Raw genomic sequence first — 14,195 nt, 5'->3', positions numbered from 1 at the left:
GAGCACTGTGGCTGCAACCTCTGGTGGAGTCTGATTTTGAAGAATGTTACTCTTTCTGTGAAAGTTATCTCCATGTTTAGATGGTGTTTGCCAGACCCAGGGGGTCGGCCTACAAAAGGCTTTGTCGGTCTGTCTGTCGGTCGGTCGGTCGGTCGGTCGGTCCCTCTTTTCCTCAGTGTGCCTGTGTTTGCCTCTGACTGCTCATCTGCCCCTCCCTTCCCTTGCTCGGCTGATTGCCTTGAGTGCCGTCACCTGTACAGGACCAGCTGAGTTGAGTTGGCTGACGAGCTGCTGACACTATAAATTCCTCAGCCCATCTACAAGCTCAGAAACATTTCCAGCTGCTCAGCCTATACAATCCTGTGTGTTCATGTGTTAGTTCAGTGCCATACTAGTGAAAACAGCCGATCTACAAGCTCTTGTTGAAAATGTTCCGCCCCAACTCTGTCAGAGTTCCCCTTAAAGATTGATCCACCCCCCCCCCCCCTTTCCTTGCATTCTGATTTTCATTGCGGGTCTGGCAGAACCAGGTGACCTGGTCTAGTTTATACATGATGTGAAGATAGATGTTAAAACAGTCTGAGAGGGGTTTATTAGAATCTCAGCCTAGGTACCAGGAGGGCCTGAATGTCCCCCACTATTTAGCTATCATGTGTGACAAAGTTTTGTCTATGCTACATTGTTCCATGGACAATAATATCATGAACCATAATAATTAAATGTTAAGTGTGTATGGATTTTCTGTGGTCTGGCGATTCCTGAATAATTAGTTTCAGAAAAGTGAAATGATTGGTGGGAAATGTCTCCGCCAGCCTGAAGGCTTGGCTGAGACTGTTTTGCGTCCTTCCGTGTGTCCTTTCTGTAAACAGCTAATCTTTGGCACCTTTGGCTTGATAAAAAATTCTATTGTCAAACGAAGCGGGTCTTTCAGACTTTTCATATTCCAATCCATCCTGAATTGGCTAAGATTGGCTTTCAAAGTCTGCAGTAGTGCTCCGTTTTGAACAAAATACCTCAAATCATGAACTATTGGAAGGTTGGCCTGAAGGCAGATCAAACGCTAATGGCCATTACTCTAATATGTCTTCTTCCAAACATTTCTCAGTTCATCCTATGAGATGATTTTCTTGACATAGAATCCTGTCTCCAATTTCATTTGTTTTTACCCTATGATGAGTTCTCTCTCTCCTGATTGGATAGAATTGTCATACTTGTCATACTGCATACATCTTTCTATCTTGTATATTCATTGAGATAATTTTCACATTTGAATAATAGTAATTTAAAACCCAGTGAGAACACACAGCCACTCTTTCAGGTGGAACTTTTACTGATGAGGCTTCTTTCAGACAAACTTACATTGCTTTGTATCAACGCACACACATTAACAGAATTACACTTTTGTGAACATAAATCCCAATAAATATGAGAGGAAAAGAAAAATCAAAAGACAGTCATTGTATCCATTAATTAAAATCTTCAGTGTGAAAACATTTAATATCTAGAACAAGGGTCTTCAACAGGGGATCCGGGACCCCTCAGAGTTATTACAGGTGGTCCTCCAAATCTTTTGTGTGATAGAAACTTTTTTTCTCCCTTTTTATATTAACCACTTTCTCAAAAATAGCAGATCTACAATCTCACAACGCCTCACGCTGCGAGGAGTTGTGAGCTTGTAGATCGCCTATTATTGGCAAAGAGGTTTGGTGTTAAGGGGAAAAAGAGTGAAAAGGTCAAGTTTATTAAGTATTGACGGTTACCGGTAAGTGGTTAAATATCTGAAAACACAAATTGACATGAATCCAGAATATATTGATGATTGTGGTGTCAGACCATGACACTATATGGAATCTATGAAGAGGTTGTGGGGGTCCCTGCTTCATCTCTCTCAACTAAGGGGTCCTTGTTCTGAAAATGTTGAAGACCCCTGATCTAGAACACATTTTACATATCGTCACCTTATTAACTAATGGCCTAAGTAATTTTTTCTGAAAATGAGTTTTTGACCTAAATCACCTAAGTCCCAACTTAAAAGGCCTTCCTGTTACACCCTATTAAAAAAATTGCCTATGTCAAGACTGAGACTTAGGCCATTTATTTTGCCTAAGTCGTAATAAAATGTGACTTAGGCCATTTTAACACACCTTTCAAAATGGTGTCTTCCAGGAGAAGAAACAAGAACATATCATTTCAAGATGTTATTTCCATGGTTCAGGCCTTGCCCCCTATTGGTTATAACTTTTACTGTAATAAAGGTTAGCGTTGTATGTATACAAGGTTGCACACACTTAGCGAGCTGGAGGCACACTTAACATTTCTTAGAAATGTTCCTTTTCTAGTTGCCCTAACAGACTACTAGGGGCCCTCACAGAATTCTAGTTGCCCTCACAGACTACTAGGGGCCCTTACAGACTTCTAGTGGGCCCTCACAGTCTACAAGAGAACCTCAGAGACTTCTAGTAGGCCCTCACAGACTACTATAGTTGCCCTCACAGACTACTAGGGGCCCTCACAGATTCTAGTAGGCCCTCACAGACTACTATAGTTGCCCTCACAGACTACTAGAGGCCCTCACAGACTACTAGGGGCCGTCACAGACTTCTAGTGGGCCCTCACAGACTACTAGGGGCCCTCACAGACTTCTAGTGGGCCCTCACAGACTATTAGGGGCCCTCAACGACTTCTAGTGGGCCCTCACAGACTACTAGGGGCCCTCACAGACTTCTAGTGGGCCCTCACAGACTTCTAGTGGGCTCTCACAGACTACTAGGGGCCCTCACAGACTTCTAGTGGGCTCTCACAGACTACTAGGGGCCCTCACATACTTCTAGTTGGCCCTCACAGACTACTAGGGGCCCTTACAGACTTCTAGGGGCCCTCACAGACTTCTAGTTGGCCCTCACAGACTAATAGGGGCCCTTACAGACTTCTAGTAGGCCCTCACGGACTACTAGGGGCCCTCACAGACTACTAGAGGCCCTCACAGACTTCTAGTGGGCCCTCACAGACTACTAGTTGCCCTCACAGACTACTAGGGGCCCTCACAGACTTCTAGTTGGCCCTCACAGACTTCTAGTGGGCCCTCACAGACTTCTAGTGGGCCCTCACAGACTTCTAGTGGGCCCTCACAGACTACTAGTTGCCCTCAAAGACTACTAGGGGCCCTCACAGACTTCTAGTGGGCCCTCACAGACTACTAGTTGCCCTCAAAGACTACTAGGTTCCCTCACAGACTTCTAGTGGGCTCTCACAGACTACTAGGGGCCCTCACAGACTTCTAGTTGGCCCTCACAGACTGCTAGTTGCCCTCAAAGACTACTAGGGCCCCTCACAGACTACTAGTTGCCCTCAAAGACTACTAGGGGCCCTCACAGACTTCTAGTGGGCCCTCACAGACTTCTAGTAGGCCCTCACAGACTACTAGGGGCACTCACCGACTTCTAGTGGGCCCTTCACAGACTACTAGTTGCCCTCACAGACTACTAGGGGCCCTCACAGACTACTAGTTGCCCTTATTGGCCTAAGTCATTTTATCCTTACATGTTACATGATTGACATACACCTTTATTTGTATGTCAATAGTCATATTTTTTCATGTTTTTTGGAATTGAAATAATTAAGAAATATAATATATTCTACATTTGGCACAGTTTTTTGTGTTTCCTGAAAACCTTGAAAAAATGACTTAGGCCATTAGTTTAATAAGGTGATGATATCCTAAGAGACAGATGTAGTGTCTGCTGATGGACACTAGATGGCATCCAGACAGCAGTTTTCAGTCTGGCCATTACAAAGTCACAAACAGGATCCACTGTTGAGCCATCAGTAGGGGGGATTTTAATATTATTTTTCAAAAAAAAAAGAAAAAAAAAAAAAGAAAGAAAATGTCATGGTATTTTCTTCTTCAAACCATAGACAGTAAAATATAACTTCAAACCCTATAGATATATTAGTTTTAACTGATACCGATAACTATGATGAACATAGTAGGTTCTTAAACAATATTTGTATAAATTTGAAAACTTGAAATGGGGACATTTGATTCTGCATAATGAGTCCTTTACTACTTTTGATGCCGATACTAGGCCTACTTTTACTCAAGTACATTCCGGACTTTTACTTGTAACAGAGTAATTCTATATTGCGGTATTGATACTTTTACTTAAGCAAGAAATGTGAGTACCTTTTCCACTCCTGTGTGTGAGACAGGGAGTCCAGCTGTCCAACGTTCAACCAAAAGCTGAACATGTTTGTGCTGCACATTCACTGTCTCTTTAAATCCACTGCCTTCTGCAAACAATCAGGAAGTCCCACACTCTGCCTCTCCCAGTTTGCTTCTGAAGAAACGAAACTCAGAGCTTTTGTGTTTTCTCTCAGTCTCTCTTCAGAGTAAACCAAAGTGTTATGTGTTTTCTCTCGGTGTGAGTGTTGTTGTCAGTAAAATGTCACAAAAACAACAACAGCAGGGATGTGATCTGGACCAGGATCAGTTGTGCTGTCCTGTCTGTCTGGAGCTTCTAAAGGAACCAGTGACTCTACACTGTGGACACAGTTACTGTGGAAGCTGTATTGAGGGTTACTGGGACCAGAATGAGGAGACTGGAGTCTACAGCTGTCCCCAGTGCAGAGAGAGCTTCAGTCCCAGACCTGTTCTGAGGAAGAACAACTTGCTGGCTGAGGTGAGATCACCTTACAAGTTACAACCACACATTAAACTACATGTTCTGCTACAGAAAACTATTTGTTGCCTATTTTGATAAATATACAATATAATATGTTGTTACTTGTTCACATTATGTTATGTATGTTGTTAATACTGTACAAATACAAATACTAAGAATGTTACTTAGATAATGTTAGACATGTTACACCAGCGGTTCTCAAAGTAGGGTCAGGGGACCCTCAGTGCTCCAATAGGAGGTTCCAGGGGGTCCCCAACAAAATGTGTAAATAGAGCATCACAGTCTCTTTAACCACTGTAACCGTATACTCTATTAACTATTTGAAAATTGCCGATCTAAGAGCTCATAGCCTCGGAAATCCAGGCTTATTTTAAGCAATGTGCCGCAACACAATATTGAAACATTTTAACTACATAAATCTAGTATGGCACAAAATATTTCGGATAGCGGAATATATAGTGGAATATATACAGTATACAATATGAATTTGGGGATCCTTGACATGAGAACCACTTGTGATGGTATCTTACTGTCTACAGTCATTTTGGTGACTATGATAATTACTCTGATCTTTGACTTTGTGGTTAATCATTAAACTCTGGCATCCCTATTCTTGGCATGTCATTATTGTTGGCATACATAATAGCAGATTCTAGTGGTTCAGAGTGTAAATGCTTATACATTGTAAATGTTTTAACAACACAAAGCAATCAACTATTCAGTGCAAACGTTCAGAACCACAGTGTTTTACTTTAGACTTTAGAGTTTAGACAATGATCTTACTAGATGATCTTAATGTAATTACTGTAATTTCTCACTGTGTTTATCACCATGAACCTCACAATGACTGTGTTGTATTTGTCATCAGTGAGTGACCTCCCCTCCTCTTCTCTTTACTTCCAGCTTGTGATGAAGCTGAGCATTACAGGAGGTCAGCAGTCTCCTGCCTCCACTGCTCAGCTCTACGCCGGACCAGAAGACGTGGCCTGTGATTTATGCACTGGAGCCAGACGTCGCAAAGCTCTCATGTCTTGTCTGGTGTGTCTGGCCTCTTACTGTGAGACTCACCTCCAGCCTCACTACAATGCTCCTGCGTTGCAGAAGCACAAGCTGGTCCCAGCCACCAACAAACTGCAGGAGAAGATGTGCTCCAGTCATGACAAGCTGCTGGAGGTGTTCTGTCGCACAGACCGCCAGTGTATCTGCCTTCTGTGCATCATGGATGAACACAAGGGCCATGACACGGTGTCAGCTACTGCAGAGAAGGCAGAGAAACAGGTAGGACAACGATCACTTGAAGACATATTATGAGAGAGATCTTTTTTAAAGTTAGAAGCAGAAATAGAAAACTATGCCAGAGACATTAAAAGCACAAAACAATAGATGTCAGTGCACTCCTTTTGGACCCAATAAAAAACAGAGGCGATTGATAACGTTTGATAACGTTTCATGAAGTTACACAGTTGATTTAGACCTGAGGGCTGTTCTCCAAACGCATTCTAAATCCTGAAAAACGTAAAAATGTTATTAAAAAAAAACATAATAATGTTGCTATATATTGTATATACTGTAGCAACAACTAAACACAGAGGTGTTCCCAACTTGAAATATATGACATAAAGATGTTCCAGGTCTAAATGGGTGATGTGTGGATCCAAACTAATTGTTTTTACCCTGTATCCAGTATGAGTTCGCTCTCTCCTGATTGGATAGAATTGGTATCCCGACTGTCTCTCTTCCCGTGTCCTGCAGAAACAGCTGGGGACAATTCAGGAGAAAGTCCAGCAGCAGATCCAGGAGACAAAGAAGGAGCTGAAAGACCTGAGACAGGTCATGGAGGACCTGAAAGTGAGCTGATATTATGATAATGGTTCTTGTTTACTGTGGAAAACGGAGGAAATGGTGATGCTATATGGATGAGACAGTGCCTTGTGACATCAGAAGCACTAAAGCAGTGTTCCACAAACAGTTTTGCCAAGGACCCCATATTACTTAGCTGCAGACCCCCAATTAGGTTTAGGGTTAGGGTTAGGGGTTAGGTTTAGGGATAGAGGTTAGGGTAAGGCCACAGGAAATGAATGGAAGTCTATGTAATGTCCCCACAACCTATGAAAACTAAGAGTGTGTGTGTGTGTGTGTGTGTGTGTGTGTGTGTGTGTGTGTGTGTGTGTGTGTGTGTGTGTGTGTGTGTGTGTGTGTGTGTGTGTGTGTGTGTGTGTGTGTGTGTGTGTGTGTGTGTGTGTGTGTGTGTGTGTGTGTGTGTGTGTTGTGTGAAGCAGAGCTCTGCAGAAGCAGCAGTGGAGGCCAGTGACAGGATCTTCAGTGAGATGATGGTCTCCATTGAGAGAAGACGCAGTGAGCTTAAAGAAGTGATCAGAGATCAGCAGCAGACTGCAGTGGCTCAGACTGAGGCTCTCCTGAGGCAGCTGGAGGAGCACATGGAGCAGCTGGAGAGGAGACATGCTGACCTGGAGGAGCTGTCCAACACTGATGACAGCATCACTTTCATTCAGGTTCCACTCATGGCTTTTCCCTGTTTGGTTTTGACTCATTTACAGTAGGAGAAATCAGCTTCTTATTTCATTCCATTCCATCATGTCTTATTTCATTAGATTACATTACATTATGACATGGCATAACATGACATTATTAATGCTGTTAGTTACTAATACTAATATAGTTCTAGTATACATTATGTACAGGCCAGAATAACAATATAAAGATTAGGCCTGTCAAAATTATCACAATTATTTGAGATAATCACAACTATTTTTCATAATTGCCATATTCATAATTGTCACATTTTCCCCCAAACATATTAATTGTGGGCTAATTCCACAATTTGTAAAATATTTTGAAAGTATACAATTATTCATTATCGGCCCTGTGCAATTTTCTTTTGTAGATTGGAACAGAAATAAATTTCAAATCACAATATTTTTTTAATGAGAATTAAAGAGCAATCCAATTCATTCAAATCAATTCAATATTATTAACATTAGATCGATTTTTGATTTTGATCAATGTACTAATCTATTGATCTCTTGCTACGGTATCATGTTCTTCCATCCCTGTCTAAACTGGTTTACTTGTCTCTCTGCTTGTCTCTCTCCAGAGTTTCCAGTCTCTCTCCAGTTCCAGTGGATCTCCAGTCTCACCCAGTGTGGTCATCTGTCCTCCGAAATCCTTCACAGATGTGATTGATGTGGTGTCTGGTCTGAGAGACCAACTAGACAACAACCTGAAGACAACTTGGCCAGAGATATCAAAGAGAGGTGAGATTTAAATGCCATCATAGTAAACATGGATTGATGATGTCAGAAGTCAACTGGAGATAGTTTAATCCATTCTTCAGTATGATGACGTGTTTTCTTGTGTCTCCAGTGTGTGCAGTTGATGTTTTACATCCTGAGGAGCCTCAGACCAGAAAGGATTTTATACAATGTGAGTCCATGTTGATGCTGTTTCTGAACATTGAAGTTTGGTTGTTATTATTTAATGCTCTCATGAGTTTATCTGAGATACTAACTCTAAACATAATAAGGTCCATGAGGTTTGAATTCTCTTTTCTTGTGTGTTCTCACAGATTCATATCCTCTGTCCCTGGACATGAACACAATATGCACAAGTCTCTCCCTGTCAGAGGAGAAGAGGAAGGTGACTCCAACACTACAACCACAACCTTACCCTGATCATGTAGAGAGATTTACTAGTTACTGTCAGGTGTTGTGTACAGAGGGTCTGTCTGAACGTTTTTACTGGGAAGTAGAGTGGAGTGGTAGAGGGGTTCATATAGCAGTCTGTTATAAAGAAGTCAACAGACAAGCCAACTTTGGATCCAATGATAAATCCTGGTGTTTACAGTACCTTGATAACAAATACTGTTTCAAACACAACGGTGTTGACACTAAAGTGTCAGGGCCTCGTTCCTCCAGAGTGGGGGTGTACCTGGACCACAAGGCAGGTACTCTGTCCTTCTATGGTGTTTCTCACACAATGACCCTCCTCCACACAGTTCAAACCACGTTCACACAACCTCTCTATCCAGGGATAACGCCTTGGGCCTATGGAGATACAGCAGAGCTGTGTAAGACATGGTAGACATGTTAAGAATACTGATTATGATATATAGTTTTGTTCATTTGATTATAGATTTTCCCTTCTAGATAAAGCATGTGTAAGAATGATGTGTATACTACACCATCATGATCAATCGATTGATTGTATACTGATTATTGCATTTCTTTAATAAGCGTGCTGCTGACAAGTGACAATCATTATACAGTATACCCTGTTATCTCACTCATGTCATCAACATGGATCAGGAAGATTTGGGAAAAACAAATTTTTGCCCTATTTGTGGAGATAAGCCACCTACGGTCGCTTATCTCCCGATTAGGGAGTCTTACTGGTCTTATAGGGTAATTGCTGTCTGAAGAAGGGAAACTATTGTTTGACATTATAAACAGGATCATTGTGCTACAGGGCCCTCTGTCATTCTGTGACACACACACACACACGCACGCACGCACGCACGCACGCACGCACACACACACACAACGCAGTGTTTTCTAAAACTGTTGGTCTGTTTAGTTTTTTTGGTGGTGGACGTGGTGGTGGTAGTGGTGGTGGTGAATGGTCACACATATTGCAGTTGTGAGCATGTAGATTGGCTGTCTTCAAAATATTTATGAAGTCAAACTAAATGTAATGTTCAAATATGATTATGTCTGGGCGGTCGCAGAAAAGTGACCATCAGGTAATCAATTTTGACTTTTTCCCCCTTCTTTTTAATAAATGTGAGCACTGTGGCTGCAACCCCTGGTGGAGTTTTTTAGTCTGATTTATGTCTGTCTCTGTGATTCCATGTTTAAATGGTGTTTTATACAGGATATGAAGATAGATGTTAAAACAGTCTGAGGACTGAGAGATGTGTGTCAGCAGTCTCAGCATAGGTGCCAGAAGGGCCTGAATGTCCCCTCACTATTTAGTTATAAAGTACTAGTAAGACGCCTAGGGGCGACTGAGTGAGGTTGCGGCATGTCTTGGCCTTCTGGCCAGTGATGTTTAACGGACCAGTTACCCATATATGGAGAGTGGAGACCCCTGGTACCCATATATGGAGATCGATGTACTGTATGGAGATATGCTGTGAGACCCCAAACATGATTACTCAGTTATTCGTTATGTGAAAGTCCTATGACGTCTATGACATCTGACATCATACATTTAATCCCTTTTATTTATATATATATATATATATGTGTAAATCACACTCGGCTGCGGTGCCGGAAGCTTGGTACAGCGCTATGCACTATGGGGCGTTGGAAAGCCGTGGATATATATATATGGAGATCTCTGCCTGTAAACCAGCCACACAAATAAATAGAATTCTGAGTTGACTTTCATACACTTGACTTATGTTAACTAAAAACAGTAACAGTAATTCTAACAGTAATCTAAATTTTCTTCATACAGTACATACATTTTCTACATAGAGTACATGTAGAATGAGGCACACATGGTTTTCTACATAGGCAGGTCAGCATTTTGTCTCTAAATTATATTTATTATACGAGGTGGTCCAATACTACAGTATCTGCACAGAATAATTGAGTGATTTGAAGTTCAATATAATGAGATGGGAGTTCAACTCGAGGCAAAGCACAAGCTGCTTTTCAAGAGCAGTGGACTATTTTTATTAGCAAGAGATTAATCAAACACTTTTCTGATGGCATGAGCACTGCACTGTGCACATGGGGTGATCACTGCCTGCCTCCTGTGAATTGTTTTATTTTTATTTTTGTTTATTTTCTTTTCATTTCGTTCAGATTTTGGGGTTTTGAAGAAAATCGGAAAAAAAGAAAATAAATCATATCCACGTGTTCGTCTCAAAGAGCTACACAACACACTAAAAGACAGGCCCTTAAAACCTTTTGGTTTCCGAGTTATCTTACTTTGAAAAATCTAGGATTGCATTTGTTGAAAAAAAGTAGGGTTCCAGGGGTCGCACAGCAATGTTTCACACATTCACACGTGTGTCTCGACGAGCTATACGACATACCAAAAGATAAGCACTATCGGAAATGTAAGACTTAAAATCTATGTTTTGACGCCTTATGGAAGCACTATTGGAAATTTAAGACTTAAAATCTATGTTTTGACACCTTACTATATAGTCTTATGTATTTTTGGGGGTTTTGAAGACAATCTGAAAAAAATGAATTAATTTCATATCCGCGCGTTCATCTCGAAGAGCTATACAACATACTAAGAGACAGGCGCTTAAAACCCATTGGTTTCCGAGTTATCGCACTTTGAAAAATCTAGGATTGCATTTATTGAAAAAAAAGTAGGGTTCCAGGGGTCGCACAGCATTGTGTCACAGATCCACACGTTCGCCTCGACGAGCTATACAACATAAATGAATTAATTTCATATCCGCGCGTTCATCTCGAAGAGCTATACAACATACTAAGAGACAGGCGCTTAAAACCTATTGGTTTCCGAGTTATCGCACTTTGAAAAATCTAGGATTGCATTTGTCGAAAAAAAGTAGGGTTCCAGGGGTGGCACAACAATGTGTCACACATCCACACGTTTGTCTCGACGAGCTATACAACAAACCAAAAGATAAGCACTATCGGAAATTTAAGACTTAAAATCTATGTTTTGACGCCTTACTATAGTCTTATGTAATTTTGGGGGTTTTGAAGACAATCTGAAAAAAAAAAAATTAATTTCATATCCACACATTTGTCTCGAAGAGCTATACAACATATTAAAAGAGGTGCGCTTAAAACCCATTGGTTTCCGAGTTATCGCACTTTGAAAAATCTAGGATTGCATTTATCGAAAAAAAGTAGGGGACCAGGGGTCGCACATTAATGTGTCACACATCCACTTGTTTGTCTCGACAAACTATACAACATACCAAAAGATAAGCACTATTGGAAATTTAAGACTTAAAATCTATGTTTTGACACCTTACTACCGTAAATTCTCTTATAGGAACCCGGGCTATTATTTGTCTCAAGAGTAGCGGGCACCAGGCTCTTGTTGGAAGCAGGACAGTATAAGAGACAAGGCTTTTATTCCTATTTCTCAAAAATATCAGAATGATTCAGATCAGATTTTTTTATTAGATACCGTATTTTTGGAAAAAAATATAAATATTATATATTATATATTAGGTTATTTATAAAGAAAAGCGTTTTTATTGGAAAATCATCATAGAAAGGCTCATACAGAGATAACATTCTGCTGTATTGTATTGCATTAACCAATTCATACTGAAAATCAGCTCCTCATAATGTGTATCAGAATAGAATACAGTCCACACAGCATACTGCTGGGGAATAAAAAACACTACATTTCCCATCAAGCTCAGCGGCTCGTTTCGTCATTCAGATGCGACTCTCCCTGGTAAACAGGAACCACAGGATACTAGCATGGATACTAGTATAGCCGCATTAGCTTCATTGAGCTTCATTTACTGTTTGGATTAAACTTCCACGCTAAAGATCTCATGTGCGGCCGTCATCCACGCATCCACGCGCCCCGGTAAGTTGCCAAAGTCATCCGTCTTTGCCAAACGGAACGTGAAATGAGCGGCGTCCAAATATCGCTGCGCAGTTTGTAGACAGTGTACGGTAAATCACCGTAACAGCTGGCTTGGGATGTGAGTGACAGTCAGACAGAGTGGAGAAAGGTACTCCTGAATGATACGTAACGTAAAAAAAAGAGGAAAAAGGAGGCTCTTATTGGAGCGTCGGCTCTTAATTACTTAATTCAATTGCGCACCCGGAAATTAAAGCAGGTCCGGTTCTTTATTAAATATAGGATATTATTAGAGCATTTACGGTATATAGTCTTATGTATTTTTGGGGGTTTTGAAGACAATCTGAAAAAAAATGAATTAATTTCATATCCACGCATTTGTCTCGAAGAGCTATACAACATACTAAAAGAGGTGCGCTTAAAACCCATTGGTTTCCGAGTTATCGCACTTTGAAAAATCTAGGATTGCATTTATCGAAAAAAAGTAGGGTTCCAGGGGTCGCACAGCAATGTGTCACACATCCACACATTTGTCTCGACAAACTATACAACATACCAAAAGATAAGCACTATCGGAAATTTAAGACTTAAAATCTATGTTTTGACGCCTTACTATAGTCTTATGTAATTTTGGGGGTTTTGAAGACAATCTGAAAAAAAATGAATTAATTTCATATCCGCGCGTTCATCTCCAAGAGCTATACAACATACTAAGAGACAGGCGCTTAAAACCTATTGGTTTCCGAGTTATCGCACTTTGAAAAATCTAGGATTGCATTTGTCGAAAAAAAGTAGGGTTCCAGGGGTCGCACAGCAATGTTTCACACATCCACACGTGTGTCTCGACGAGCTATACAACATACCAAAAGATAAGCACTATCGGAAATTTAAGACTTAAAATCTATGTTTTGACGCCTTATTATAGTCTTATCTAATTTTGGGGGTTTTGAAGACGATCTGAAAAAAATGAATTAATGTCATATCCACGCATTCGTCTCGAAGAGCTATACAACATATTAAAAGAGGTGCGCTTAAAACCCATTGGTTTCCGAGTTATCGCACTTTGAAAAATCTAGGATTGCATTTATTGAAAAAAAAGTAGGGTTCCAGGGGTCGCACAGCATTGTGTCACAGATCCACACGTTCGCCTCGACGAGCTATACAACATAAATGAATTAATTTCATATCCGCGCGTTCATCTCGAAGAGCTATACAACATACTAAGAGACAGGCGCTTAAAACCTATTGGTTTCCGAGTTAACGCACTTTGAAAAATCTAGGATTGCATTTGTCGAAAAAAAGTAGGGTTCCAGGGGTCGCACAACAATGTGTCACACATCCACACGTTTGTCTCTACGAGCTATACAACAAACCAAAAGATAAGCACTATCGGAAATTTAAGACTTAAAATCTATGTTTTGACGCCTTACTATAGTCTTATGTAATTTTGGGGGTTTTGAAGACAATCTGAAAAAAAAAATGAATTAATTTCATATCCACGCATTTGTCTCGAAGAGCTATACAACATACTAAAAGAGGTGCGCTTAAAACCCATTGGTTTCCGAGTTATCGCACTTTGAAAAATCTAGGATTGCATTTGTCGAAAAAAAGTAGGGTTCCAGGGGACGCACAGCAATGTGTCACACATCCACACGTTTGTCTCGACAAACTATACAACATACCAAAAGATAAGCACTATCGGAAATTTAAGACTTAAAATCTATGTTTTGACGCCTTACTATAGTCTTATGTAATTTTGGGGGTTTTGAAGACAATCTGAAAAAAATGAATTAATTTCATATCCACGCATTCGTCTCGAAGAGCTATACAACATATTAAAAGAGGTGCGCTTAAAACCCATTGGTTTCCGAGTTATCGCACTTTGAAAAATCTAGGATTGCATTTATTGAAAAAAAAAGTAGGGTTCCAGGGGTCGCACAGCATTGTGTCACA

General features: G+C 40.6%; 1 protein-coding gene across 1 annotated transcript; it reads left to right on the top strand.

Annotated features, from left to right (window-relative positions):
• The first annotated feature begins 4,414 nt into the window (after nt 1-4,414).
• On the top strand, nt 4,415-8,976 carry LOC308297776 (E3 ubiquitin-protein ligase TRIM47-like). Its single transcript, XM_080741343.1, has 6 exons — nt 4,415-4,679; nt 5,586-5,960; nt 6,962-7,195; nt 7,798-7,957; nt 8,067-8,126; nt 8,269-8,976. Exons 1-6 carry the CDS (start codon nt 4,443-4,445, stop codon nt 8,781-8,783), a joined length of 1,581 nt encoding a protein of 526 aa, XP_080597469.1. The 5' UTR covers nt 4,415-4,442; the 3' UTR covers nt 8,784-8,976.
• The last annotated feature ends 5,219 nt before the right edge of the window (nt 8,977-14,195 follow it).

This window comes from Nannobrachium achirus, assembly GCF_963921795.1.
Source record: "Nannobrachium achirus genome assembly, chromosome: 14".
In the NCBI taxonomy this organism is placed as follows: Eukaryota; Metazoa; Chordata; class Actinopteri; order Myctophiformes; family Myctophidae; genus Nannobrachium; species Nannobrachium achirus.
The sequence above is the reverse complement of the archived record's forward strand: the minus strand, read 5'-3'. Positions and strand labels throughout refer to the sequence as shown.

Bases quoted from the DNA above. Each gene is read 5' to 3' on its own strand.
- LOC308297776 (XM_080741343.1), top strand. From the start codon at position 4,443: ATGTCACAAAAACAACAACAGCAGGGATGTGATCTGGACCAGGATCAG. The intron at 5,961-6,961 runs GTAGGACAACGA...TGTGTGAAGCAG, and splicing joins CAGAGAAGGCAGAGAAACAG to AGCTCTGCAGAAGCAGCAGT. The intron at 7,958-8,066 runs GTGAGATTTAAA...TTGTGTCTCCAG, and splicing joins GCCAGAGATATCAAAGAGAG to TGTGTGCAGTTGATGTTTTA.